Consider the following 17,694-nt stretch of genomic DNA (forward strand, 5'->3'; position numbering starts at 1 on the left):
GAGAACTGTCCTAACCCAGAGTTTTCAGCTACAAGTGGTGTAATTCAGAAGTTGCTTACTGAACTGAATTAAGGGTTTGTATTAGGGATAAATACTGTGGGAGTAATTCTGGTATACTGGGTTGGTGGTTTTGTGCAGGAAGCTTAGAATACCACAGCTCTTATAACGATTGTATACTCTTCTGGCTTGTTTCCCAGATTTGCTTGAAAAGGGTCAGAAGACAGGATGAAATTAATGACATATGAATGCTAACACCCAATTAGAGGTGTCTTCAAAGGAATAATTAGGCTAGACTTAATAAGAGGGGATTCTGAGAAGAAAAAGCTTTAGGCAAATTATACTCTGAAAGAAAAGAAAATGTGAAATTAGGCTACTCTAGGAGATTGGAGTTGATTAAAACTTCAGGAAGTGATTCTATCTACTTATCTTAAAAATAATATAAACATAGTGAGACAAAAGAATGGAGAGGCGTGGTCACAGTCCAGACTAGGAGCAGGGGTCTGAACACTGGTGCCCTTCCTCCAGCACATATCGGGGACTCTGATTTTAGAACCCCTAGGAAATGGCAACCCGCTCCAGTATTCTTGCCTGGAGAATCCCATGGACAGAGGAGGCTGGTGGGCTACAGTCCGTTGGGTCACTAAGAGTCAGACACGACTGAAGCAGTTTAGCATCCTGGTGGCTTAGATGGTAAAGTGTCTGCCTGCAATGCGGGAGACCTTGGTTCGATCCCTGGGTCGGGAAGATTTCCTGGAGAAGGAAATGGCCACCCACTCCAGTACTCTTGCCTAGAAAATCCCATGGATCGAGGAGCCTGGTGGGCTAGTCCATGGGGTCGCAAAGAGTCGGACACGACTGAGTGACTTCACTTTCTTCTTTCTTTTCTTTCTTTCTTATGAAGGAGGACAAGGTTTTTGCTTTTCAAAGTAACAACAGCAGCAGCAACAGCGGCAGCAAACAAACTGTGCTTCGCACCTATAATGCTAGCTCTCTGTTTCATCTTCCTCATCTGTAAATAGGGATTCCACGATTATCAAGTCCCCACAACAAATCCAGGAGTGCAAAAAGTGACTTGCTCAAGGTCATACAGGCAGGGATTATCAGAAGGCAGATCGACCCTAGTAGCCTGGAGCGGAAGCTTAAACTCTCCTTCACGCGTCTTAGGAAGGGGAAGGGACACAGGCAAAACGCAAGCTCTCTTAGCACATTTATTTTAGTGTAAACTCTCCCGTGCCTCCCTCCGCCACACCACCCTGAGCCTCTTAGTTGGTGAAACGCAGCGCCTTCCTTACTTTGCTCTTGACACGCTCCTCTCTTTTTTGACCAAAAGCCTAGACGATGTCAGGGAGCTGCTCCGTCAGTTCACAGCGTTTTTCCCGCTCCCGGCATCCCGTCTTTCTTAGCTCAATAGCTAACATTCCTTGAAAATCCTCCAACAGACGCCTGGGTTTACATCGTTGTACGACTATTCACTGAGCGCTCAGAGTGGGAACGTTAATCAGCAATGAAAATATTAACTTACTTTCTAGGATACTTTTTTTTTTAACTTAAAAGCCTAAAAAAGAAAAATCTCAGTTCACTTCTGAAGTGAAACCTTCACCCTCAAGCTCTCGCCCCTGCGCCTCACTGAACGGCACTGGCCACAAGGGGGCAGTGGCCTCCACGGAGTCGCACCTGGGGGCGTGCGCGGCGGCTCGGCCATCGCTTGCTCTCGCCTGGCGCGCGGCTCTCGGCCGTGGATTAGCGCAGCTGGGGACGTGGGAGGCCGCGGGCCCCGCCCCCGACCGGCGGCGGCGGCGGCCCAGCGCGGCAGTCTGCGCTGCAAGCGGCGCGGCGCGGAGGGCGCGACCGGCGGGTGGGGGCCCGCGAGCGTGTACTGCCTTCGGGGCTCCTCTCGGCGCGCCAAGGCGCGGGCTCCACCGCGGGCCCCTCGGGCGGGCGCCAGGCTCGGGGCGCCGGGAGTCGGGGGGCAGCCGGCCGGGGTGCCGGGACCATGGCGCTGCGCGCCCGGGCGCTCTACGACTTCAGGTCGGAGAACCCGGGCGAGATCTCGCTGCGGGAGCACGAGGTGCTGAGCCTGTGCAGCGAGCAGGACATCGAGGGCTGGCTCGAGGGGATCAACAGCCGCGGAGACCGCGGCCTCTTCCCGGCCTCCTACGTGCAGGTGATCCGCGCCCCCGAGCCCGGCCCGGCGGGCGACGGCGGCCCGGGCGCCCCGGCCCGCTACGCCAACGTGCCACCCGGCGGCTTCGAGCCCCTGCCCGCCGCGCCGCCCGCCTCCTTCAAGCCGCCGCCCGACGCCTTCCAGCCGCTGCTGCAAGCGCAGCAGGCGCCGCCGGCGAGCACCTTCCAGCCGCCGGGCGCGGGCTTCTCGTACGGCGGGAGCGCCCTGCAGCCGTCGCCGCAGCAGCTCTACGGCGGCGGCGGCTACCAGGCCAGCCAGGGCAGCGACGATGACTGGGACGATGAGTGGGACGACAGCTCCACCGTGGCGGACGAGCCGGGCGCACTGGGGAGCGGCGCCTACCCGGACCTCGACGGCTCGTCGTCTGGGGGCGTCGGCGCTGCCGGCCGCTACCGCCTGTCCACGCGCTCCGACTTGTCGCTGGGCTCCCGCGGCGGCTCTGCGCCCCCGCAGCACCACCCGTCGGGGGCCAAGAGCTCGGCCACCGTGAGCCGTAACCTCAACCGCTTCTCCACCTTCGTCAAGTCGGGCGGGGAGGCCTTCGTGCTGGGTGAGGCGTCGGGCTTCGTGAAGGATGGGGACAAGCTGTGCGTGGTGCTGGGACCCTACGGCCCCGAGTGGCAGGAGAACCCCTACCCCTTCCAGTGCACCATCGATGACCCCACCAAGCAGACCAAGTTCAAGGGCATGAAGAGCTACATCTCGTACAAGCTGGTGCCCACGCACACGCAGCTGCCGGTGCACCGGCGCTACAAGCACTTCGACTGGCTGTACGCGCGCCTAGCCGAGAAGTTCCCGGTCATCTCGGTGCCCCACCTGCCCGAGAAGCAGGCCACCGGCCGCTTCGAGGAGGACTTCATCTCCAAGCGCAGAAAGGGCCTGATCTGGTGGATGAACCACATGGCCAGCCACCCGGTGCTGGCGCAGTGCGACGTCTTCCAGCACTTCCTGACCTGCCCCAGCAGCACCGACGAGAAGGCCTGGAAGCAGGGCAAGAGGAAGGCCGAGAAGGATGAGATGGTGGGTGCCAACTTCTTCCTGACCCTGAGCACGCCCCCCGCCGCCGCCCTCGACCTGCAGGAGGTAGAGAGCAAGATCGAAGGCTTCAAGTGCTTCACCAAGAAGATGGACGACAGCGCGCTGCAGCTCAACCACACGGCCAACGAGTTCGCTCGCAAGCAGGTCACCGGCTTCAAGAAGGAATACCAGAGGGTGGGGCAGTCTTTCCGCGGCCTCAGCCAGGCCTTTGAGCTGGACCAGCAGGCCTTCTCGGCCGGCCTGAACCAGGCCATCGCCTTCACCGGAGATGCCTACGACGCCATCGGCGAGCTCTTCGCCGAGCAGCCCAGGCAAGACCTGGACCCGGTCATGGACCTGTTGGCGTTGTATCAGGGCCACCTGGCCAACTTCCCCGACATCATCCACGTCCAGAAAGGTAAAGCCTGGCCTTAAGAGCGGACGGTGTGGGGTGTGTTGTTCAGGCTGAGAGGGTCACTTTGACAAAAGTCCCATTGTCTGTTTCAGATTAATATCCCACAGGTCGGGATCCCGGCAGGGATGTGGGCAGCCAGGCAGTGCCCCAAGGGTAGGGCAGATGGTGGGCTGGTAGCTTCCTCCTTAAAGTATTTCCAGACAGGCTGCGGATACACTCTTCAGAGGAGGTTGGGAGAGCACTTTTGGCGACAGTGCTGTCATTTTTGAGTTTGAGTAGTTGGGTAATGAGCTTCTGGGATCGGTCATCTTGTTTCTAGGGTAGAATCAGAAGGGGACCCAAGCCATGTTAGGCATCCATTTGAACACTGGCAGTGTCACTTAGCCGTGGATTTTGGGAAGTGTGGAAATCAGGGGCAAGAGTGGATATCTGCAGATAAAGGTAGGTCCTGCTTTCGCCCTTCTGCTCATCTGAGCCCCTGCATTGGTAGAGAAATTAGGGTCAGTTCTCTGTAGGTACTACTTAAATGGGGCGGCATAGGAATTTCCTGCACAGGCTTCTTGCTTGCAACCTTTGTAAAATAAGGTAAAAGACTCTGCCAAATTTCAGGAAGTTTTAAGAAAATTACTCTCTTTAAGCTTGGTCATTTTGAATTTGGTGTCTACTAACAATTTGGTGTCATTTGAATTTGGTGTCTACTAACAATTAAGAGTATTATTTAGGAAATGGTGTAGGGAAGCCATGTAGAATGTGTAGGATCTTAGTATTGTGTCTGAGAGCAGTGTTTCTGGTATCTCAGTGAGTTAGCTGCCCAACTGTCAGAGCTTGTTTTATTTAGTTGTCGTTAGTGTCTTTAAAGACTGAAGTTTACAGATTGTTTTCTTGGAAAATAAATTAGAGCAGAATTAGAGCAGTAATTCCTGCCTTAACGTTACTCGCTGGCTTGCATTCTGATAGCATGCCTGGAAAGAGGGAGAATGGGGAGGGGTTGGAATGGGGAGGCAGCCTTGCTGAGAAGGTCTTTGGTTCAGTGTGGGGGAGGAGAAGAGGACGTCACCTAACCACCTTCCTGAGGGGGTGGAAACCTCCTTGGGCCAATGCATCTGACCCTGGGTAATGAGTCGCTCGCTGCCCTTTCAGGTGGGACAGCCCATTTACAAACAGCCCAGATCTTTAACCTGTTCTTCCTGGTGTTAAACTAAAGTTTGCCTCTCTTGATTCTCTTTCTGTTCCCTGGAAACACACAAAGTAAGTTTCTTCCTCCTGGTGTCAGCCCGTCAGACCTTTTGGGACAGCAGCTTCCTTCCCCTCTGCTGCACTCCTGCCTCTTGTGAGTAGGTGACCGGCTTCTAACTCCCCAGAGGGGGGGTCCAGCAAACGTGCTGATGCTAGTATCAGTTCAGTTCAGTTCAGTTCAGTCGCTCAGTCGTGTCTGACTCTCTGCGACCCCATGAATCACAGCACGCCAGGCCTCCCTGTCCATCACCAACTCCCGGAGTACACTCAAACTCATGTCCACAGAGTCAGTGATGCCATCCAGCCATCTCATTCTCTGTCGTTCCCTTCTCCTCCCGCCCCCAACCTTTCCCAGCATCAGAATCTTTTCCAGTGAGTCAACTCGTCGCATGAGGTGGCCAAAGTATTGGAGTTTCAGCTTTAGCATCAGTCCCTCCAATGAACATCCAGGATTGATCTCCTTTATAGTCCCTGCTAAAATGCACTGCCCCAAACATCTGCAGTACTAGTTTCAGTGGAGAACAGTAACTTTTTTGACAATTCACATCTTGTCATGGGGTCGCAAAGAGTCGGACACGACTGAGCGACTGAACTGAACTGAGTGCAGTATAAGGTTAAATTAGTTGCTTGGGCAGCCATTTCACTATTGACCTGCATTGAACCCCTCCTTTGTTCCCTGTGACCCCCGTTTTTTGTATAAATTGCTATGAATTCTTGATATTTTAGTCGGTGCTGGTGCAACTGACTCTTTGAGCCTTTAATGCAGGATCTAACATTTAAATTCCACTGTGTTGCATCATTCTGGATCCAGTGCTGGGTGCCTTTTTACGTGTTTCTGTGAGCTTATGCATATTGTTGGTAAACAGTTGAAAGGGTGGAGCCAGGTACAGACTCCAGCAGTCACACGTAGTTGGCTGGCTACTACAGGGCCGCATCAGTTCATTCAGTGGTTTTACTATCTTCAGACCACACACTCAGTCTTGTTGAGTGGCTCTGCTGTTGAAGTGATTAGAAGATACTTGATGTTTGCTATAAAGTCTATTTTGAGTTTATATGTAGTCTGTTAAGCCATATACATAGTTTTATTATTTTTTTTAACATTAGAGCTAAAATTGTCTCCTATTGGGATTTGAGAAACTTCCTTCATTAAAACCAGTACCATTTTTACGTCGTTTGAACAATTCAAGGGCTCTAAACATAATCTTCAGGAACTTCAGAAAACATCAGTTGATATTCAACATGGTTTGTTTCTGCTGTCGCCTTGGTGTATGATGTTCAGGGAGCCTGTGTCCCTGGATAACATGTCTTTAGAATGTACTGCCGTTTAAAGCTATAGCGTGCAATGCGTAAAGCTAAAAGCATTTGTTTACAGCCATCATTTATCAATGATGCTAGTGTTGGCCATTTTAGGAATACAGATGAGCTTTAAGCCTGGCTAAAACTTTTTGAACATGTTCTGGATGTTCACATGATTGTACAGAGCAGAAGAAACAACCCCCTCCCGCCCCTACTACACAGTTGCTGTTGGAATGAATCTTTATCTGAGCACTTGGGAATTTTGTTTGCAAGTTGTTTTTTCCTTCAGGATCTCAAAACATAATCATATTATAGGCTTTACTGGGACTTTTGAGAGGAGGGTCCAAAAAAAAGTGAAAATCTTTAAGCAGTTCAGGTGATCTTTTGTTGTATTTGGCCCAGAGTTTATATTAAGTCTTTGTTGTTTTCATTAAGAGAAAAGTGGTTTTATTCTTTTTACATTTTACATGTTCTAATTATATATTACCCTGGAGAAAAGCATGGCAACCCACTCCAGTATTCTTGCCTGGAGAATCCCATGGACAGAGGAGCCTGACAGGCTACAGTCCATACGATTGCAGAGTTGGACATGACTGAAGCGACTTAGCACATGCAATCGTATATTAAGAGACCCACATTCAGTTGTCAGAAAATGATTAGAAAGTACTTTTTGATTACTAAAGCAGTTAAGATGGGGAGTTAATTAGTTCTTTTTCTCCCTTAATTCTTGGGGGAGAGGACGGGACCATTAGGCTCCTTTGGAGCCTTTTTCTTATCCAGGAGACTGCTGCCATCAACCAGCTTTCCCAGAGATCTGGACCTGAGTTCTTCCATGCTGAGTCTGTAAGGCACACGTAACTCTTTAAGTTAGTTACAGTTCAATAAAATTTTAAAAATTCGATTCCTTAGTCATACTAGCTATGTTTCAAGTGCTTTATAGCCAGCGGCTTCCATGCTGGACAACAGAGATGAGGCCTGTTTCCATCCTTGCTCTGGGTTCCCATTGGACCGTGTTGAACTGGACTGTTGGCCAGAGTGTAACTGTCAATCCTGTCATGGATTTCTCTGGCAAATCGATGATCTTTTCACATACTTGCAGATAGTTTTCTTTTCTCTTGATCATCACCTGGGATAAAAAGTAGGTGGGGAAACAGGTCCTGCTAGAGCCTTCTCTACAGAACATCCTGGCTACCCAACTATCTTGTGCAGCGGGAGGAAGTCCACCGGCTTTGCAGCCTGCCTTCATGCCCCGTTCAGAAAACCCAACTGGGTTCTAGATGGACATTTGAGGCTCATAAGGAACCATCTCCAGAAAGAGGGTGGAAAACGTAAATACCCTGTAGTGTGGTCAACTGGGGTTTACTGACCATACTTAGTACTGAAACCACCACTTACACTTAATAATGGTTTTAGTTTAAGTGCTTTCTGCAAAAATGAAGAGAGCCTTGTGTTTCCTTCAGTGAAAAGGGAATGTTAGAATACTTATTATTATTTTTTTTAATCTGCTGATGAAGCCTTAGATAAACAGACCTCTTTTGGTTCATGGAGTTCAGTGTAGGAAGAAGGCAGTTTTCTGTAGTCTGGGGTACAGTAGATGGAATTCAGAACCTGTTTGAATTTTATTCATATTTTGCTTTGTTGTCACAGAAACCCCTTAAATTCTTTGTTCATGGACGGTTCATTGATTGCTGACTAACCAGCCTACACAGGTCTGTCAGTGAGCTTTGTAACCCTGTGGTCTTGATTTTCTTTTCTTGAGATGGAAGCCTCTTATCCCCTTCCTCTTCATCATCCCTGCCTGCTGTATGCTTTTATAATGCCAGTGTTAGTGAGTTTGGTGTGGTGTGTAGAATATATTTCACTATCAGTTTCTTAGCGTATTCAATTCTGTTTCCAAAGATACGATTAACCTCTGGTATTTATTGAAGCTTAATCTGGAAGGCAGCGAGTGATGGCGGTTTAAAAGCTTTGAGCTAATCTCTTGGGGAATACTGTGAAAGGGAAAGACTGTAATGTTAGATGATGAGAAATGTTGGTTCATCTTTGTTTATGAATCTGGACTAGATAGCCAGAGGCAGTGACTTAAAGGGAAACTGTATTCCAGAGAAAAGGTATAAAATCATGTAAAAGTGATTGGTTGGTAAAGTATAGTCTGAGCATGTGAAGCGGGGATGCAGAACCAGATGAATACACAGGCAGTCCTGTTTTCTGTGCTCGTAAATTAAACACGCAGGGTCTTCTTCACTGCCCTCTGTAAATGTTCCAGACAGAGGTTTCTTTTGAACAAAAAAGAACCCCAGGACCTCAGGAATGGTACACCAGTAGTGAGCCTGTCAATCTTGTGGGTAGAATTTCACCATTGTGCTTCCTGTTAGCATAGGGAAGGTTGGTCTTCTGTCCCTCAGACATTAATTAAAGATAGCCAGAGTCCCAGCAGGGCACTCGAAGTGAGGCTGGGCCACTGTGAGCCCTTCCCTCTCTGCTCCCCATTCTCCTGTGTCTAAACATAGCCCTGAGAAGGTGGTGCCAGAAATACAGAGAAGAGGTCTATTAAGCGGGCTGTTTACAAGCTCACCCTTACTTTGAAACCTCTGGGCTAGCAACCGGGGTCATTCACCTTTTTTGCTTTAGTCTCATTTTTAACTGCACCATTTCTCCTTTCCCTTCCACTCCCAGCTATTTTTTAAGGAGACTTCAGTTCCAGCCTTAAGATTTGGCCCAATCTGTATTGTCTTAGTGGAGACAAGGTTGCCTTTGGGGTTTTTGTTGACTGAATCCCTTGGTTAAAGCCTCAGTGTGACTGGCCACCGAATGTCTTGGTCACAATCTTGGTGGGGACACTGCTCGCATCACCTTGTCGTTGGTTTCTCCAACTTCTTTTTTGAGCCGTGAAGCCCTCTACAGAATCGTATCAGGAAGTCTGGTCTGTTAGGCTGGTCACTGTAGAGCCCAGAGGTGACAGGGACCCGAACTGCCACTCACAGTCTTCTGAGGAATCTTGGGCTCAGCTGGGACACTTCCTCTTGAAGTGTCATATGCACAGGCTCCTATCTGGTCATTTTTGAATTTTCAAAGACCATGTGGAACCCAAACAACCCTTACCAACATGAACTTTTCTTAAACAGATTCCTTTTTTTTTTAGGCTAAATAAAAATCTGCTGTCTCTCAAAGTGTTTTAAAACTAAAGTTTCATATCAAATTAGATTTGATTTGTTATCTGTTTATGATGATCACACACACACAAATAGTGCACTAATGCTTAGCTCTGTTTAGAGAGACTGTGTCCAGAAGACCTGAACTGTTTTTCATCCTATGTTTCCAGAGCACAGACTTGATTTCTGTCTGCAAGAGGGACGGATAGGACTCTTATCCTCAAGGAGGTTTTTGTTGTTGTTGCAGTGGAGGTGCAGAGGAAGTCCCATCCTGGAATTTTTTGACTGGTGTCAGGGAAGCTGTGTGCCAGTGTGCTGAGAGTCTCTGGGGCTACACAGAGCAGATGGGGTTGGTCTGGGTCTGATGGGGGGCTGAGTCGGCTCTGGAGTCCCACAGCAGAGTCCGGTCACCATGGGCCATCCTGACATCTGGGTGACCAGATGTGAGGGGGTCCTTGGGCAGTTGTTTTAACCTCTGTGAGCCCCGTTTTCTCGCTGACAGAGGGGAACACTTCCTCATAAGGTCACCATGAGGACCAAATGTTAGGTTCTTAGTAGTTACTCACTAAGCAATTGATTTTGCAAAGTATAAAGGTACTTTTAAGATGGGAGATACTTAAAAGACAATTCCAGGGATCTTATCACCCCTTCAGGCGGCCTTTTACCACCAGAATTTCAGACAAAGTATAAAACCCCATAGTCACGGGTACAATAGCTGAACTGTATTTTAATGCAGCTGTTGTTTTGCACACCAGGAAAAATGGTGACAGAGGAATAATCATTGGTGTTATTGGAGTCACCAGTTTGCTGTTGTTCACATTAAGGAGTTTATGTAAATTGTCTCTTGTCAGCCTCTCTCTTCCTCCAAATTGCTTGCGTCCTTGCACAGATGCTGGCATTTCTGAGCTTCGGTTCTATCACCTGAAACTATGAGGTTCACGGTTTCCTAGATATCCTTCTGTTGGTTAATTCTTTTAATAGCATCTTTCCTGCATTGACAATAAAATATTCCAAAAAGGAAAAAAGAAAAGAAAATATTCCAAAGTATATAGTGAACATTTTGACCTTGTTTCAGGCTAGTTTCAAGAGCATTCTATTTGTTTATGTGACTCTGTAATCTAGGAGCATGAAAATCCTTTATCAGTTGGCATGAAAGAAGAGTCACACACACTTAGTTCAGATCAGCAAACACGTATCCAGGGCTTCCCCTGCCAGGTGCTGCGAACGTGAAAGTGATGACTCCCCGGCCTCCTGCCTGTGATGAGAGCTCCCAGGTGTTCCGATGCCAAGGCGTGCTCGGTGGCTGGAGTAGCTTACCTCTGACCCAGATGACGGTGTAATTAATAGGGCCACCAAAGAGAGAAGGTGTGATCGGTTGTTCTCCCTCCTACAAGCTGTAGTTCACCTTGAGTTCTAAATACTGTCTCCTTTTCAGACGTAGAGCCAGTCTTGTATTGTTGATCTTGCATTTGTAGCTTGGTTAAACTTCAATATGGACGAATTTTAGTCCACATGTCATTTCTTCTCCCTTTCCTTGGAACTTTGTATTTCTCACTGTGATGTGACTTTTTTCTTCTGATAAAGAAGTTATTTAGCAGGTAGGGAGACACTGGTTAGGGAGGGGAGCTTAACATCATTCAGTTTATTCATGGGATCCTCTGAAAGGTCAACCTGATTTTATGCAACAAATTTAAGTGCCCGTCATACATCAGACACTAGTAAAGAATCTACTGTTGCACCAGAAGTCAAAGCAAAGATCACCACCCTTGTAGAGTTTACATTCTAGCAGGGTGGAGACACAAAGAAAAACACACACTGAGTAATTATAATGTGTGTCCAAGTATGGTATGTGTTCACTTCGGTCACTCAGTTGTGTCCAGCTCTTTGTGACCCCATGGACTGCAGCACGCCAGGCTTCTCTCTCCTTCACCATCACCCAAAGCTTGTTCAAACTCATATCTGTTGAGTCGGTGATGCCATCCAACCATCTCATCCTGTCATCCCCTTTTCCTCCTGCCTTCAATCTTTCTCAGCATCAAGGTCTTTTCTAGTGAGTCACTCTTCGCATCAGATGGCCAAAGTACTAGAGCTTCAGCTTCAGCATCAGTCCTTCCAATGGATATTCACGGTTGATTTCTTTTAGGATTCACTGGTTTGATCTCCTTGCTGTCCAAGGGACTCTCGGGGAACCACACTTGTACCCACACCAGCCTCTCTGGGTCACCCCTCATGACCCAGGCTGGTCCCCACCTCCAGAGTGCAGTGGGAAAAACACCTCGGTCAGAAAGAATCTGGCAGCCGGCACCCGGGTGTGCCCACCACCGAGTCCGGTGTGCCCTCCACCCGCCTCAACGCCACATTCTGGGCCTGTCCCACCTCCAGACACTGGGGGACCTTGGGGCCGAGGGGGAATGAACGCTCCTAAGGGTGACACAGCAGTAGGCCAGACCACCAAGCCACAGGTGCTCTGGGCGCAGAAGACCCTCTCCTTACCCACCGCTGTGGCCCAGCCCAGGTAAGGCTGGGTCAGTTGATCTCTGCGGCTGGAGGGGCACAGGGTAATGCTGGTCGACCTGATCAGGGCTCGCCTGGAGCTTGGATCTGGAGTGCAGTGACAGTCACCCGCTTCATGGTATATGTTAGGGGGAAAATAAAAGTGGAACAGAACAGGTGGACTTGCAGAGGCAGGAAGCAGAATGAGGTACGTATTGAAAAACATGATCATCAAGGCCTCATTGAGAAGATGAGATTTAAGGAGGCGAGGAAGTTAACCAAACAGGTACGGGGAAGAGTTCTTCAGGCAGGAGATACAGCTGGAGTAAAGGTGCTGGTGTGGGTGTGTGCTGGGCCTGCCGAGGATCAGCAGGGAGACCAGATGATGGGTGCTAAGAGGGTCTGAGTAGGCGGCGAGGTCCCAGAAGGTTCGAATGACAGGGCTTCATAGGTCATTGTCGGGATTTGGAGTGAAAGCCCTAGTTTGACGGGAGCCATTACAGGTTTTGAGGGAAGGAGTGACATACCAGTAGACCTTTTAACAGACTTACTCCAGTTGCTGTGAAGACAATGGACAGGGATGAGGCAGGGTGGAGGTCAAAGGTAGGAGCTAAGGGCCAGTAACTGATAATGTGGCTGAGAGATGATGAGACAGGGAGGTTTCACTCTCGGTTTATTTTAAAGATAGAATCAGCAGGTTTTCCTAAAGGAACGGATGTGGCACCTAAGAGGAAGAGGAGACACCAGAGTGACTCTGGTTTGGGCTCCCCCAGTGCTAAGGATGGAGTTTCCATCAACTGAGACGAGCAAGGCTGTGACAGAGGTGGGGATGGGCTGTTGGGACTGGAGTCTGATCCTTGAGGGTGGACAGGCTTCTGCATTCTGTTCCACATCTCCCCCACCCAGCGCAGTCACAGTCAACCCCAGGTCAAGTTCCTGTCCTTGGAGTATCCCAGCCCTTTTCTAAGTCGTCTTTGCTGATAGAATGCTGACTGCTGTGCCAGAGACGGTATGTTGCTTGGTTAGTGTGCAGGGATCGTGTTTTTCTGTTCCTCAAGTATAAAGTTCCACTATTTCATACATGTGTTCTGTTCAGTTCAGTCGCTCAGTCGTGTCCGACTCTCTGCAACCCCACGAATCACAGCACGCCAGGCCTCCCTGTCCATCACCAACTCCCGGAGTTCACTCAGACTCATGTCCATCGAGTTGGTGATGCCATCCAGCCATCTCATTCTCTGTCGCCCCCGTCTCTTCCTGCCCCCAATCCCTCCCAGCATCAGACTCTTTTCCAGTGAGTCAACCCATTGCATGAGGTGGCCAAAGTATTGGAGTTTCAGCTTTAGCTTCAGTCCTTCCAATGAGCACCCAGGATTGATCTCCTTTAGAATGGACTGATTGGATCTCCTTGCAGTCCAAGGGACCCTCAAGAGTCTTCTCCAGCACCACAGTTCAAAAGCATCATAGTAAGTACTTAATGAACGCTTGTTGAATTAATGAAGTAGGCACTCCAAAGTACTTCTTGGTTAATAGATGTCTTCTGTGATTTATCGAATGTTTTTGTTTTTCTATTTAAATGATGTTGTTTTTCTATTTAAATGATGATGGATAACAGGATTTTTAAGCGTACAGGAAATAAAGATAGGATCTGGATGTGTTTTATGGGTGAAGTCACAAACATGTGAGCTGTTTAAGTCTTAGACTTAAGTATCTACGAAATGACTTTCCAAAATTCATTGGAGTGGGGAGGAGGAGAGGAAGTTTGCAAATGCTTCATTTCATCTGCCAGAAAAATTATGTACCTCATGATTAAACTTTATATTGATTCTTGGTGTTTAAATTCGTGTATCATATTCTTCTGTCCTCTTTGGTAAGCTTTCATGATCCTACTCTTTCCCTGGGGTCCCTTTTGCTTAACTCAAAACATGTGAATTAGAGCATGTGTGTACAGGGTGTTGAGTGACTTGGATACAGGAAGCACTGGCTGTGGATGTTGAGCAGGAGGTGCCTGCCCTCAGGGAAAATGCAGTTCCATGAGGGAGGGAGAATGTGTGTGCAGAAAACTGAAATCAGAGGTGGATCTAACTTAGTGCCTGTGTAGTAATAGTGTGTGAGCGTCCAGGGTTGTGTTAGAGGTTTGGGTGGTAGCACTGGTTTTCCCTTTGAAAGTTAGTTGTATTTTGCCTTTTGGAGGAACATCAATGGGCAGTGCATCGTTGATCCTGGGGATGCTTTAGGATAGGTTTGATAAGCATATAAGAGCTGATACGCTCTTAGGTCACTGAGGGAGGCTGACAGGTGAGTTAGCTGTCACTATACAGTGTGACCCCTAGAGGCATGGTAGCACGTGCCATGGTGTGAAGTAGGACAGAGGAGGTGTGGTTAACTATGCAGAGTTCAAGGGTGGCTTTCTCCCTGTCTCAGTTGCAGAAGAGTTTTGAAAAGCAGTTGGGAGTTTGTGTAGTGGGCAGCACAGGGAAGGGCGTTCTGGGCAGAGGGAACCATAAGTGCAAAAATCAGGGACTAAACCCCGGCTGCCTCTCACATCAGCCTTGGCATGGTTGCAGCTGTACATAGGGCCCCTTCTGGATGCATTGAATCTGAAAGGCAGGAACATGTAGCCTAGACACTGGTGTTCTTAAGAAAGGTCCTTGTGATTTTGATGCTGGAGGTGATGGAGGGAGCCTCCTGGAAGGTCAACAGGGGTATTGATGTGCTTGGGCCTGCAGTCCTAGTGACAGGTGTGAAGGGTGGCTCGGGGCGGGGCAAGATGGGAAGTTTTTGCAATAATTCAGGCAAGACATGGTGAAATACTAAACTGAGAAAATGTCTTTGGGGGTGGGGAAGAGGAGACAGAAGGACGTGTTGGCCAACAGGAGTGGGGCAAGGGACAGGGAGGAGAATAAAATGCCCTGCACACTGAGCCTGTGGGGCTGCCAGCAAAGATGCTGGAAGATGTAGTGGGGTCTGCAGCCAGCAGGTCAAACCCACCAGGGTGCCTGTTCGTTTATAGCACTTGCACTTAAGGATGTTATATGTATATATATTTAATGGTTACATAAGCCTCAATTTTGCCTCAACTTGCAAAGCCTCAACTATTTACTGTCTGACCCTTAAAGAAAATGTTTGCTGACCCATGACTTGGAGGTCAGGCAGGTTAGGGAGTTGATGTATGTGTGGCTGTTGCTACCATTTTTGAGTACTTACTGTGTGAGCAGCAGTATTCCGGGCAGTCACATCCTTTGCATCTAATTCTATTCAGGGGTGGGTGTGACAGCAGAGTGGTTGTGAGCCTGGACCTCAACCATAGGGGGCTGAGTTCCCACCAGCAGCTTCGCTCAGCCTCAGTTTCTTTATGTGACACCTGGAATAACCATTTTCTATGGCAAATATGTCTCTAAGCATTAATGATTAGCTGTTGAATTAGTTTGCCAGGACTGCTGTAACAAATTATCACAAACTAGGTGGCTTAAGAAAAGTATAAGTTTATTCTATCCCAGTTCTGGAGTCTCGAAGTCTGACATGAAGACATCGGTAGCGCCACTCTCCCTCCAAAGGCTGGAGGGGAGGATCCTCCCAGCTTCTGGTGGTTGCCAGCAGTCCTTGCTGTTCTTGGCATGTAGATTCATGGCTCCAGTCTCTGCCTCCGTCTCTACCTGGCGTTCTCCCTGTGTGCTCATCTCTTCTTTTAAGGATACTACCACATTGGATTTAGGGCCCATTCTTCCAGTACAACCTTGTGCTTGCATGCTCAGTCACTCAGTCATATCTGACTCTTTGTACCCCCATGGACTGTAGCCCGCCAAACTCTTCTATCCTTGGGATTTCCCAGGCAAGATTACTGGAGTGGGTTGCCATTTCTTCCCCCAGGGATCTTTGATCAAACATGCATCTCTTGCATTGGCAGGCAGATTCTTTACCATTGAGCTACCGGGGAAGCCCAATCCAGTATGACCTCACCCAAACTAATTACGTGGACAAAGGCCCTGTTTCCAAATAAGGTCACAGTTACAGTTTTCATGTGGATGTGAATTTTTGTGAGGAGATACTGTTCACCCCAGTATAGCCATTTAACTCCCCACCTGGGTGCCAGGTGAGGCTCAAGGAAGTTGAGTGATTTCCAGGATCACACAGCTAATAAGGAGACCTCGGATTTGAGTCCACTTTTAGCCTTGACCTGAGATCAGTACTCTTTATGCTACAATAGGTAGGATGCCTGCTAGAAAATTGTTTTATCCTATAGGCAGTCAGCAGCCACTAAAGGTTTGAAATTGAAGACTAACTTCTGAATCGTGATAAAAGTAGCAAATGTACATTGAGGGTTTTTGTGTGCCAGGCATGGTGCTTTGCTCTGGATTATATCTATTTAAACCTCATGGAAGATTTTGAGGTAAATTCTCTCACTATCCCCACTTTGCAGGCAGGAAGGCAGTGAGCCATAGAACCTAACTGTGAGCTCTTGGCGTGCGTCCCCCAAGTGCAGCCTGGTTCCCAGGAAGCTGCTCCTGTTGGCTGAGTACAGACCTGCAGAGGCTTGTTAGCAGAGCAGGCTGGAGGCGGGCTTTGATAGAGCAGGTGAGCTGAAGACCCCTGTCAGGGAGAGTGGTAGGACTGGCGAGGAGCGGCTCTCTTGAATCTAGAGTTATTGTTTAGTTGCTAAGTCATGTCCAACTCTTTTGTGACGCTGTGGACTCTAGGCTGCCAGGCTCTCCTATCCATGGGGTTTCCCAGGCAAGAATACTGGAGTGGGTTGCCATTTCCTCCTCCAGGGGATCTTTCCAACCCAGGGATCCAACCCACGTCTCTTGCGTCTCCTGCATTGCAGACAGATGCTTTACTGCTGAGCCACCAGGGAAGCTTGAGTCTAGAGTTACCTTTGAAGTTTTAAGTTTGAGTGACAGAAAGTAGTGATGCCAAGAATAGAAATAGGTAGGTTTAAGAAAAGAAAGATTAGAGGGAAAGAGAAGGAAAGGGGCTGAAGGGATCCTTAGAAAATCCCATTTTCTGGACTTTATATTGACATTTGTGATTTTCACAAAAGCCCACCTATTGCCTGCTGTGAGAAATCTTTATAAATGCTAGTAAATGTCAGCATGGGTAATCTGTAAGTTTTCATGTTTTTTGAGTTATATTTTATGTCTGTTTTAAAATACTGTATTTCTAGATTGTTTTGACTTCAGTTGTTTATTTACGATTGGTTCAGGAAGTCTAGACGTGGCCAGAGTAAAGACTCATAGCCAGTGGAAACCTGGTCTCCGCCATTGGCAGAAAGCAGGAACACCCCAGGACCAAGAGTGTTCTTAAGTTTGAAACTGTTGATTTAGGAATCATCCCCAAAGTGTAATGATTGTAAAGTGATGTGAAGTGCCGGTCATAATGGCCACAGCGAACAGCACTGAGGGAAGCTGCTCACCACTTAGTACCCACCGTAGCTTAAGTAGCAGCTGGTAACGCTGGGGTTTACAGTTATGTTTCTAAAGTTAAAAACTAGATGTTATTTGGGAAGAATACTTGAAAGAAAGAAAAAAGATCCTTTGAAAATATTGTTCTAACTGTAGTAGTAACTGCAGCCCTCTCAGAAGCAGTCCTGGGAATCAAGGATCTGGCTTTGGCTGTGTCCCTCACATGTGTTTCTTTTCTAAAGGGCCAGTGCCGCCTCACTCTATTCCTTCCCCCATGGAGAGGGGCCTGTCTGCTTAGCAGCTTCTGTTAGATTTATGTTAGTCTGTGTGCGTGTGTGATCAGTTGTGTCTGACTCTTTGGCGACTCCATGGGCTATATATAGCCCACCAGGCTTCTCTGTCCATGGGATTCTCCAGGCAAGAATACTGGAGTGGGTTGCCATTTCCTTCTGCAAGGATCTTCCCAATCCAGGGGTTGCACCTGCATCTCCTGCACTGGCA

The 17,694-nt window shown here is 48.4% G+C and overlaps 1 protein-coding gene across 1 annotated transcript in view; it reads left to right on the forward strand.

Moving 5' to 3' along the window:
- The first annotated feature begins 1,770 nt into the window (after positions 1 to 1,770).
- SNX18 (sorting nexin 18) overlaps positions 1,771 to 17,694 on the forward strand; it is a 30,577-nt gene continuing 14,653 nt past the window's right edge. Inside the window, exon 1 of the mRNA XM_055422054.2 lies at positions 1,771 to 3,620. Within this exon, the coding sequence (XP_055278029.1) occupies positions 1,994 to 3,620 (1,627 nt within the window). The 5' untranslated portion in view covers positions 1,771 to 1,993. The remainder of the gene's footprint in view (positions 3,621 to 17,694) is intronic.

Source organism: Moschus berezovskii, chromosome 18 (assembly GCF_049115385.1).
Source record: "Moschus berezovskii isolate FMDL1 chromosome 18, NW_MosBer_1.0, whole genome shotgun sequence".
In the NCBI taxonomy this organism is placed as follows: domain Eukaryota; kingdom Metazoa; phylum Chordata; class Mammalia; order Artiodactyla; family Moschidae; genus Moschus; species Moschus berezovskii.